The 12,471-nt window shown below is 42.3% G+C and overlaps 1 protein-coding gene across 1 annotated transcript in view; it reads right to left on the minus strand.

The window, feature by feature from the left end:
* Positions 1 to 8,646: 8,646 nt before the first annotated feature.
* LOC145345606 (uncharacterized) overlaps positions 8,647 to 12,471 on the minus strand; it is a 92,700-nt gene continuing 88,875 nt past the window's right edge. The window contains exon 4 of the mRNA XM_080193438.1: positions 8,647 to 11,026. Coding sequence (XP_080049564.1) covers positions 10,266 to 11,026 — 761 coding nt within the window. The 3' untranslated portion in view covers positions 8,647 to 10,265. The remainder of the gene's footprint in view (positions 11,027 to 12,471) is intronic.

Consider the following 12,471-nt stretch of genomic DNA (forward strand, 5'->3'; position numbering starts at 1 on the left):
CATTTTCCTATTAGATCTTCCTCCTTTGCCCCAAAGTTTTCATTTTTACAGTCAGATCTCGTCTAAGCCTTAAATACAATATGAAATCTAGTTATGATGTGATTAGAGCATGTTAGTCAAATGGGATAGCAGTGAACATTCAGAGGTATCAACCAAAGTTAAAGTTGGGTCAGCACTGTACAGTCAGTACAGTACAGTAGGGGCAATGTGTTAGGCTAGTAAAGTTGTATCATTCCTTAGTGGTTATGCTACAAGATAATTGGATGCAAGACTGAGCAGAGAAGTGGCAGATGGACTTCAACATGGATAAACGTGTAGTGGTCCATTTTGGCAGGTCTAATGGGATGAAGGAGTATAATATCAAGGGTAGGACTCTTAGCAGTGTAGAGTATCAGAAGGACCTTGGGGCTGGGGTCTGGGTCCATAGGACTCTTAAATCGGCCTCGCAGGTGGAGGATGTGGTCAAGAAGGCGTATGGTGTACTGGCCTTCATTAATCGAGGGATTGAGTTTAGGAGTTGGGAGATAATGCTGCAACTTTATAAGACCCTTGTCAGATACCCCTTGGAGTACTGTGCACAGTTCTGGTTGCCTCACTACAAGAAGGATGTGGAAGCTATTGAAAGGGTGCTGAGGAGATTTACAAGGATGTTGCCTGGATTGGGTGGCATTCCTTAAGAGGATAGGTTGAGGGAGCTCGGCCTTTCCTTCCTGGAGAGATGAAGGATGAGAGGCGACCTGATAGAGGTTTATAAGATGTTGAGAGGTATAGGTAGGGTGGATTCTCAGCTATTTCCCAGGGCTGAAATGGTCACTATGAGAGGACACAGGTTTAAGGTGCTGGGGAGTGGGTACAGAGGAGATGTCAGGGGTAAGTTTTTCACTGAGAGTGGTGAGTGAGTGGAATCGGCTGCCATCGGTGGTGGTAGAGACAAACTCGTTGGGGTCTTTTAAGAGACTTCCGGATGAGTATATGGGATTTAATGGGATTGAGTGTTATAGATAGGCCTGGTAGGTATGGATATGATCGGCGCAACTTGTGGTGTATTGTTCTATGTTCTAAGATTAGTCTTCATTTTAGGTAGTCCCCTTGGGATAAGGATGACTTGCTTCTACTGCAGCTTGGATTCTGAGATGGCTGATGAATCCAATACACTGATTTGCAGATCTGCTACACACAGCAGGTGGTGCTTGAAGGATTGGGTAGATGTGTTGTTTGGAAGTTGGCACCCTCTCTTCAATGCCCCAACTTCACGTCTGCATCTTCCTGATGAAGTCTCCCAAGACATTTGGTGTTTTCCTGAATGAGCCTTTTTCATTATCGTCAGTTCTAAAAACCATGAATCAGTGGCTATGTTTGACCTCTGCAGTGATGAATTGAGGACCTCCCAAAAGCACTTCCGCTATCCTCCTGGGAGCCTCCTGCTGTGACTGGTTCAGAGTAATGCAGTTGCTTTGGGGTTCTGGTATCAAGTATATGTATCGGACCCAGATTGAGTGATTAGCACTTCAATGCTGGGAATGGTTGGCTTATGAGAGAACACTGCTATTGGGCTGCCTTTCTTGCCACTGGATTTGAATGATCTTGCAAAGGCGCTGGTAGTGGTAATTCTCTGGTGTATTGAGGTACCTTCAGTGGGTCAACCAAGCCTCCAAAGCATGTCAGAGCATGGGGATCGCTGCTGCCCAGTAAACCATGCCCTTAATCTCAAGTGATGTCATTAGTTAAAATCTTATCATGTCAAATTGTAAATGTGGCGTTCTGACTGCAAAAGCTGCCAGATTGGGTTAAAAATCCGAACAAGAATCTCTTACCTAATGTGGTTGACAATGCAAGAATATGTTATTAAATGAATACGTTACTCATGGTTGCTCTGGGCCCCCCCAAAGCTTACATCCGAGCCCTAACTAACATAATTTGAAGAAGAACATCTGGAAAATGTCTGAATACGTAGTCTATACATGGGCCTAAATACCAGGTCAAGCAAAACTAGAAATTCAGCATCAAGAGAGTTCTTTGTAATAGAAATGTTACAATAGATTATAATTGCTGGAAAAGAAGGGTTTTTCTACTTAGGAATGATTTCAACACAAGAACCAAAAAACAAATTAAAGGATAAAAGGTTGGAAGTTTTATTTTGATCATTTTCAAAGTAGAATGCTCTAAAACTGGAACATAACCAGTTCATTAGTATTTATCCAACAATCCCTTTATCTCTTTATCTGAGACATTATGGTCATCAATCACAAGACAGACTTTGGCAAACAAGGTGCATTGTTTTAGTGAAACCTTACAAAGTACAATACACAGCACAATACAGTACAAGAAACAAGAGCTGTATGTTTACAATAAATAAGCCTTTGAGAGTGTTGTAGAGATATGAAAATTTCAATTGGGAAATTGAAAGTTATGCTTTCTTGAGGGATAACTTGAACTGTGGTGAATAAATTGCTGGGTTTCTAAAATCTGAATGTAAAGCATTAATCAGAAACCAAACTTCACTGAACCATTGTAAGACATTGTGGGCGAATGCAAGGACTAGAGGTGCACCGTAAACAATGGTGAATTCAAGAAACGATGTTATCTCACAAGGATCCATTATACCATGCAATGTTATAACTAGGCTTATTTACAATTTTGGTACAGATACACAATTGACTCAATGCGGTTTAATCACAAAGATAAGTATAGATAAGGTAAACTATTCAGCTCCTTCCAAAGAATCCAGAACTCTCCCATCGTACATCTGATTGACGAGTAAATGATTCCTGACTCTTTTTGTTTCTACTATCTTAGTAATCACTGTGTGAAAAAGTCTTTTCTGTCATAAGTCCTAAACATTTACAATTTATACCTATTTACTCCTATCCAGAAATCATGGTTTATGAAAGAGTACTCAACACTAATATTTTGTTTTATTCCATTTGGTATCTTAAATACCTTGACAAAAATCCCTTTCAGTGACCTTTCGAGGCTGGAGAGTATCATGCTTTTCTATCCTGTCTTCATAACTCACTCAGGAACCAACTTGGTGACCTCCTTTTCTAGCATTTGGATATTTTCCTTGTGCTTTCGTGGCCACAAATACTTTGCAGCGCTCAAAGAAGAAGGTCCATCCTTCGTCACAAAAGTTTTTAAAAACAGATTTCTTTAAAATGGAAGGGAGATAACTTCAAGCCATTGTTGAAATAAAGAAAAGTACAGCAGTGGAACAGGACCTTTGACCCTCCAAGTCTGTGCCAATAAATAGTCCACATTTTTTTAAAAGGGACAATGAGAAAACTATTTTGAAAAAGGGTCGATAAGTGGAATGTGAAGAGTTAATTGACAAAAGCACCACAGGGGACATGAGTTTTTTTTAAATAGAATGAGTTGCTATTTTTTTAAAATCTACTACCTAACAGGGTGGAAGCAGATTTAACAGCAACTTTCAAAGGAAAATTGAATAAATAATGAGGAAAGATTTGCAGTGCTGTGGGGAAACTGCAGTGGCACAATGAGCTTTATGATCCTGCAAGAACATAAGAACATAAGAAATAGGAGCAGGAGTAGGCCATCCAGCCCTTCGAGCTTGCCCCGCCATTCAATAAGATCATGGCTGATCTGTCGTGGCTCAGTTCCACTTTCCCGCTTTCTCCCCATAACCCTTAATCCCCTCTCTTATCAAAAACCCATCAACCCGCGTCTTAAAAATATTTAGCGAGGCAGCCTCCACCACTTCAACGGGCAGAGAATTCCAGAGATTCACCACCCTTTGAGTGAAGAAGTTCCTCCTCAACTCCGTTCTAAACCGCCCCCCCTTTTATCTTGAGGCTGTGCCCCCTAGTCCTACTGTCTTTTTTGAGCGGGAAGAGTCTCTCCACCGCTATCCTATCCATCCCATTCATCATCTTATACGTCTCAATGAGATCTCCCCTCATTCTTCTAAACTCTAACGAGTACAAGCCCAGTTTATTCAGCCTCTCCTCATAGCTCAACCCCCTCAACTCCGGTATCAGCCTAGTAAACCTCCTCTGCACTCCCTCCAAGGCCAAAATATCTACAAGGAACGGGGTCAGTGGGTTGAATGATTTTTTAATCTCATTTCCCTTCCACACTTCATATTCTCTGTTGTCAAATTTGGTTCTCACTCACTTACAAGTGCCTGTGGTTTACAAGTATTTCTGAAATATTTATATATATATTAAATTAAAGCACCTACTGTCTCTTCTAGTGATTAAAGCATTTAGTTGTCAATTTTGATGTAAATGAAATTCTGGAATGTTCATTTTTAACAATGTTGAGTTGATAGGAGTGTTTTTAACAATTGCTCTACCTACTGTAGGTCAGAGTGCAATTGTGGCAATAAATTATTTGAAGTTTGAAACCTCCGTTTGGAAAATTGAAACTTGGATCTGTTATTTAATTTGACAGCCCACATTCAAACTATCTAATCAGACAGCAAATTTAGAGTTAATCTCTTCAATAGAGATATATATAATGATATGGCTAATGCTAGTACAGCCAACAATGTTGTTTTCATTTACAGGATGTGGCCATCGCTGACTAGGCCAGCATTTATTGCCCATTCCTAATTACCCTTGAGAAGGTGGAAGTGAGCTGCTTTCCTGAACCACTGCAGTCTGTGTGGTGTAGATACATCCACAGTGCTATTAAGGACAGAGTTCCAGGATTTTGACTCAGCAACAGTGAAGGAATGGTGATTATATTTCTAAGTAAGGATAATGAGTGACTTGGCGGTGAGCTTCCAGGCGGTGGGGTTCCCATGTACTTTTAGATGATAGTGGTCATGGGTTTGAAAGGTGCTGCCAAAAGACCCTTGGTGAGTTCGTGCAGTGCTTGTTGTCGATGGTAGACATTGCAGCCACTGCAAACTATATGGGTGGCATGGTAGCAAAGTGGTTAACAGTGCTGCCTTACAAAACCAGGGACCTGGATTTGAGCCCCAGCTCAAGTCACTGTCTGTGCGGAGTTTGTACGTTCTCCCCATGTCTGCGTGGGTTTCCTCCGGGTGGTCCAGTTTCCTCCCACATTCTGAAAGACGTGCTGGTTAGGGTGCATTGAATCAAACAGTCACTGGGCTGTGGTGACTAGGGGGATTTCACATTAACTTCATTGCAGTGTTAATGGAAGCCTTACTTGTGACTAATAAATAAACTTTGCAATCTTTGGATTTGATATTAAAGAAGAAGGTATCAAGATTCCACTCGTGGAAATGGATAGTACCAGTACTGGGACAGTAGAGAGGAATCATATTGTCTGGTAGTCTAGAATAACTATGGAACCCATTGTGAACAATGGCGTACAGCATAAGTCAATCATGTAACGTTGAAATAAATTTCTAAGGATAATACTTACATATGTAAAAAATGTCAACATAGATGGCGTGCATGGTCAAATAGTTTAATTATAAATCAGCCTAATGGGAATCCTTGATGGACTAGATCAGGGAAGTTTTCATTATTATTATTCATAGTAATTATAATATCAGCATTTGAATTGTGTCTTCTGACTCTACAACATCTCAAAAAAATGTTCGTATGGTGTTAACTTGTCAATTACAGTAGCATTGCAGAAACATAGAAAATAGGTGCAAGAATGCTCCATTCAGCCCTTAGGGCCAACACCACCATCCCATATGATCATGGCTGATCATGCACTTTGAGTATCCCATTCCTGCTTTCTCTCCACACCCCTTGGTCCATGTCCAGCTCCGTCTTGAACATTTTGAATGAGGTGGCCCCCAGTAGCTTTCTGTGGGAGAGAATTCCATTGGTTCACAACTCTGAGTGAAGAAGTACTTCCTCATCTCAGTCCTGAATGGCTTACCCCTTATTCTTAGACTGTGACCCCCAGTTCTGGACTTCCCCAACATTGGGAACATTCTTCCTGCATCTTGCCTGACCAGTCCCCTCAGGATTTTATGTTTCTATGAGATCCCCTTTCATTCTTCTAAATTCCAGTGAGTACAAGCCCAGTTGATCCAGTGTCTCTTCAGTTGTCAGTCCTGCCATTCCAGGAATCAGTCTGGTGAACCTTCATAGAATCATAGAAACCTACAGTGCAGAAAGAGCCCCTTCGGCCCATCGAGTCTGCACAGACCACAATCCCACCCAGGCCCAATCCCCATATTCCTATATATTTTACTCACAAATTCCTTTAACCTAAGCATCCCTAGACACTAAGGGGCAATTTTTAGCATAGCCAATCAACCTAACCCACACATCTTTGGACTGTGGGAGGAAACTGGAGCACCCGAAGAAAACCCATGCAGACATGGGGAGAATGTGCAAACTCCACACAGACAGTGACCTGAGCCAGGAATCAAATCCAGACCCCTGGAGCTGTGAAGTAGCAGTGCTAACCACTGTGCTATCGTGCCATCTTTGCTGAATTCCCCAGTAGCAAGAATGTCCTTCTTCAGAATAGGAGAACAACCCAGTGCATACTCAAGGTGTGGTCTCACCACGGCCCTGTAAAACTGCAGCAAAACAACCTAACTCCTATACTCAAATCCTCATGCTATGAAGGCCAGCATGCCATTAGCTTTCCTCACTGCCTGCTGTACCTGCATGCCAACTTTCAGCGCCTGTTTTACCGTGACATCTAGATCACATTGCACTTCCCCTTTCCCTAAACTGCCACCATTCACATAGAAACCTAGAAGATAGGAGCAGGAGGAGACCATCTGCCCTTTGAGCTTGCTTCACCATTTATTACAATCATGACTGATCATCCAACTCAATAGTCCCATCCTGCTTTCTCCCCAGGATCTTTGATCACATTCATCCCAAGTGTGATATCCAACCACCTCCTGAAGACGTTTAATGTTTTGGCATCAACTACTTCCTGTAGTAATGAATTCCACAGGCTCATTACTCTTTGGGTGAAGAAGTGTCTCCTCACCTCCAACCTAAGTGGTCTACCCTGTATCCTCAGACTGTGACTCCTGATTCTGGACACCCCCACCATCGGGAATATCCTTCTTGCATCTACCCTGTCTAGTTCTGTTAGAATTTCAAAAGTCTCTATAAGATCCTCCCTCATTCGTCTGAACTCCAGTGAAAACAATCCTAACCCAGTCAATCGCTCCTCATACATGAGTCTTCCTATCCCCGGAATCAGCCTGATAAGCCGGGCTAATCCTCCTCACAGCACACGCTGCCACCCAGCTTAGTGCCATTGCAAATTTGGAGATGTTGCATTCAATTCCTTCATCCAAATCATTAATATATATTGTGAATAGCTGGGGTCCCAGCACTGAACCCTGCAGTTCCTCACTAGTCACTGCCTGCCTGTCTGAAAAGGACCTGTTTATTCCCACTCTCTGCTTCCTGTCTGCATGTACACCCTGCCAGGTTTAACTTTAATTGAGCTGAATGTAGTGTGTGTGGCCAATGTGATATCACCGGTTTTACACTTCCGTTGAAGTAAAACTAACAATGATGTTTATGGTGTTTGTGTTTTAGGGGCCACCATAATGATTCCTGCTTTCACATTTGTGAATATAATATTTAATATATTAAATTAATGTTTAATAAATAATAGAGCACCCTGGAGAGAGCTACCTTTGCTTGTGTAATCTTGAATTACCAATTAATGGTAGCCAAGAGTTTTTAAAAATTCTTTCACAGGATGTGAGCATCTTTGGCGAGGGCAGTATTTTCTATTGCTCCTCCCTAATTGCCCAAAGGTGATGGTGTGATGCCACCTTTGACCGCTGTAGTCCATGTGGTGTAGGTACATCCACAATGCTGTTATGGGGGGAGGTCCAGAATTTTGACACAGCGACAGCGAAGGAACAATATATTTCCAAGTCAGGGTGATGAGCATCTTCGAGAGGAACTTGCAGGGGGTGATGTTCCCATGCATCTGCTGTCCTTGTCCTTCGCAGTAGTAGAGGTCATGGGTTTGGGCAGTGCTGTCCAAGGATCCTTGGTGAGTGCTGCTATGTATCTTGTAGATATTACACTTTGCTGCCACTGTGCATTAGTGGTGGAGGGAATGAATGTTGAAGGTAGTGAATAGAGTGCCAATTGAGCAGGCTGTGGATGGTGTCAGGGTTCTTGTGTTGGAGATGCAATCATCCAGGCAAGCGGAGAGTGTTCCATCACACTCCTGACTTGTGCCCTGTAGATGGTGGACGACCATTGAGGATTCGGGAGGTGAGTTACTCACTGCAGAATTTCCAGCACCTGACTTTCTTGTAGGCACAATATTTATATGGCTGGTTCAGTTCAGTTTCTGGTCAATTGTAACCCTTTGGACGTTGGTAGGGTCCAGCATGCTATGAATTTACTCATCAAGGTAAAGAAGACTGGATTTCCAGAGTGATGGTACATTAAGTGCTGATCATTGTGGTAACAATGGTGTAGTTCATTCGTTCAGAGCATATTTTATGATGTTAAAGGTGCTATATAAATTCAAGTTGTAAGTTATATGCCAGTGGATTAAATTATTTTATCGGTATAGAACTGTAACAATAAGAACATAAGAAATAGGAGCAGGAGTAGGCCATCTAGCCCTTCGAGCCTGCCCCGCCATTCAATAATATTACGGCTGATCTGAAGTGGATCAGTTCCACTTTCCCGCTTTTTCCCCATAACCCTTAATTCCCCTGTCTATCAGAAACCTATCTACCCGTGACTTAAATATATTTAGCGAGGTAGCCTCCACCACTTCAACGGGCAGAGAATTCCAGAGATTCACCACCCTTTGAATGAAGAAGTTCCTCCTCAATTCTGATTTAAACTGCTCCTCCCCCTCTAATCTTGAGGCTGTGTCCTCTAGTCCTGTTTGGTCATCAAGCTGTATAGTAATGTGGCAGGCATTTCTACTTGTGCAAAGAAAGCATAGTCAGCAACAACTTTCTCACTGAATACTTTGTAAGTTTTTTTGTTGATAATCATTTCACAATCAGGTCCTCTGGTTCTGTCTGAATAAACGCTTTATCTGGACATTTTCAATTCCAGCATTTAATGCACACCCTTACTGTGGATGAGAAATTCATTGTTAAACAAACAAATTAAATGGCCTGTGAATGGGCACAAAATAAATAACATACTCAACTAAACATTGTACAAAGCATTAGCCCCCAAGGTAAGGAGGGACTATATCATCCTTTTCGAATCAGAGTCACAATAAAGGAAGCATTTAATTTGCTTGCAAGAGAACTGCATGAAATGTGTCTTAGGGATAAGAGTCATTGCACTGCTATTTGAATGAAATGATTGTGCTGAAGTGTTAAGACTGCATTTGAACTGAATGTGTGGCTGTGCAAGACAGCTGTGCAAAGGAAAGACAGGTTAACATGTTTCATCAAAAGAGAGATGTCTGGCCTTTTTCAGGCAGTTCTGAACAAAATACTTCCTTAATTCACTCACTGGCTGGCCAGCATTTATTGCCCATCCTTAGTTGTCTAAGACATTAACTCACCCAATCTTTTTTTCCTTTTGCAAATGCTGACTGACCTGTTTGGTTCCTTTTCTTGTTTCCTGTGAAATATTTTAAACTACTTATTTCAAAATGACAAATCATTGTTGCCAACTGTTCCTGGAAAGACTCCACCCCAAAAGAAAATGACAACAGGAAATGCATTCAAGAACTTGTTCTTTTATCCTCGCAGAAAATTCACAACTGGGGCAATATTCTATACTGCGTCCACAGCTCAGCAGCCAATTCCCCCCATGGTCTGACATGAACAGCAGTTTTATTTATTTCACCCTTTGCCTCAATCACGTTACTCATTTAAAATTTAATTTTATTTAATTCCCTTTAGGGGGAACAATACATCATCTGGATTGTCAGAAGTATAACCTGTGCTGTATGTAGGCAGTCACCTTTCAAAAGCTCCACGTTACCTGTTGAGTAAGGTAAGTGATTTATGGCACTTTGTAATTTGCTTACTCCCTTGTTCACTCACAAGCTGACATGATCTCTGCCTCCAGGAGTTTTTATGCAAATTTGTGGCAGTCAGGCAGAACATTGCAACACCTGCAACGGGTTTGTTGCAGGCTCTCATGCTTTACCATACCCACAAGAAGCAAGCACACAAGAAGCCTGACTGCAACTCAAGTGCTTAAAAAAGCATGCAGCAATATATGAATCAAGTTTTTTCCTTTACAATCACAATAAAAATCTGATAAAAACGTGTCACCAAATCCAAAAGTTCTGCCAATGTTTTACCCAGAATGAGCAGAAGTTTGGACGTATATTGTTTCCAGTTATTGATGACACTTCCTGACAAATGAATAATTAATGCATGATTATAACACTCTGCTTGTCAGGACTGACTCTTGCCTTTGCTCCTGGCAATCCTTCTGGGATTCATCCATCCATCCATGTGTCTTCTGGTGTCTCTTATAGTTGTCCCAGTGTCCTGTGGTGTACTCACACTGGGGACATTTGAATGGTTTCTCACCTGTGTGCCTCAGCATGTGACGTTTGAGATTCATGCTCTGGTTGCAGCTGTAATTGCAGACGTTGCATTTGAATGGTTTGTCGCCAGAGTGGATGCGTTCATGTCGCTTCAGGTTAGCCATGTTACCGCAGGCATAGGTGCACCGATCGCATTTGAAGGGCTTTTCGCCAGTATGAATGCGGACGTGCCTCTTCAGATTGTCGAGATGTGCTGAAGCATAGTCGCAGTGTGAGCATTTGTACGGCTTTTCACCACTATGTGTTTTCATGTGCCTCACCAGGTGATTGGGATACTGAGAGACAAAAGTGCATAGTTTACAAGGGAAAAACTTGTCGACCTTTCCTGGACTGGTCTGCCCTCCTCCCGTGTCCTCTTCTTCACCCGCCTCCCCTAATTCCTGGGTCAAGCTATCAAAGACACACCTTGGACACATCTGGCTGACCAAACTATTCTCCTGCGCACAATCATCCAGCACCATGCCACACTGTTGACAAGTAAAAGGAAGCAAGAGTTCTGGGAGGGAGTCAGATTCTTCGTCTCCATCCCCTGTGTCCAGCAGGCTTCCAGGATCATTGGCATTCTTCAGAAAGTCGGAGACATCGGAGTCTGCAAATAAATGAAGCACATGACACTGTCATTGATTCCCTTCACTCGCAAAATCATACCAAATCTTCCCAGAGAGAGACATACCTATACGCTTAAACCTGGTTGTGACTACATTAAAATCTGATCTGAAACCGTACCTTTTTTCTGCAGTTGTGTTCTCTGATCTGATGGCCCACATCTTCTGTTCCTGTGGTGCCTTTAATGCAATGAACAGACCGAGCTGTATAAGGGGGTGGTAGGTCATATGGCTAAACATCTGGTCAAAGAAGTAGGTTTTAAGAAGTGGATTAAAGGAGGAAGGTGAGGTACAACGGCACAGGGATTTAGGGAGAAAATTCCAGAATTTGCGGCCGAGCCAACAGAAGGTATGGTGGGCCTGTGGGATGATTATATTTGGGAATGCACAGTGTTAGAGAAGCACAGATATCAAAAAGGATTGGAACTAGGGAATGGGTAAGGACACGGCCACGGAGCGGTTTGGAAATAAGGATGAGAATTTTCAAATTGGGATGACTAGGAAACAATGCAGGTCAGTGAGCACAGTGGGTGATAGCAGAACAAGGCCTGCTGAGGAAGCAACAGGCAGCAGAGTCTTGGATGACCCCCAGGTTTTCGGAAAGTAGAAGATGGGGAAAGTTAGGTGTGTTGGATTATTGAGACTAATGAAGGTGCGAATGAGAGTTTGAGCAGCAGATGAATGGAAACAGGAGTGAAGTTGGACAATGTTATGGAGGTGGAAATTAGCAGTCTTAGTGATGGTTGAATATGAGGCTAAAAACTCATCTTGGGCTCAAATGTTGGGAACAAACTGGTTTAATTTCAGACTGTAGCCAGGGAGGGAAAGAGGGAATTGATAGCTGGTTTACAGAATCTGGGCTTTGATAAAAGCCATTCTGCTACTTTGACACGGCTGAAAAACTTATTAGAGGGATTGAAACAAGGAATTTCAGGAAAGATGGGAAGAGGTTTTTGAGGGGGGGGTGCGGAATAGCAGATCCAAGTGCGCTGAGGTGGCCTGTTTTAAAAACTCACCTTAAAACTGTGGAACTTCATCTCAGTTAAAATAAAGTACATAAAGGCACTCCAGGTCTCAACCCTCAAACCCACTCACCCCCACATACTCCCCATAACTCATCCATGCCATCTTATGTTCCCTTACCAGTTTGGGCCCTTCCCCCTATCCATTCCAATGCCCCTTCACACCCATCAAGTCAAGCTATGGCACTCCACTCACCCTTATGCCACCGATGCTAAGCTATGGCTCTTCCTTGCCGTTGACCCACTATATAAAATAATGAACTCTATCGTGACAGTAGGATGTGTAAAACAAAAGTTCTAAAATAAATTATTCATTCATCATTTTCCACAATGTTAAAAAAAAAGTAATTTCACACTACAAGGCAATGAAACTGTCAATTGTCTAGACCTTTTTAAGGCATAGATAA

Source organism: Carcharhinus amblyrhynchos, chromosome 7, assembly GCF_965287045.1.
Source record: "Carcharhinus amblyrhynchos chromosome 7, sCarAmb.v2.hapA, whole genome shotgun sequence".
Lineage (NCBI taxonomy): Eukaryota > Metazoa > Chordata > Chondrichthyes > Carcharhiniformes > Carcharhinidae > Carcharhinus > Carcharhinus amblyrhynchos.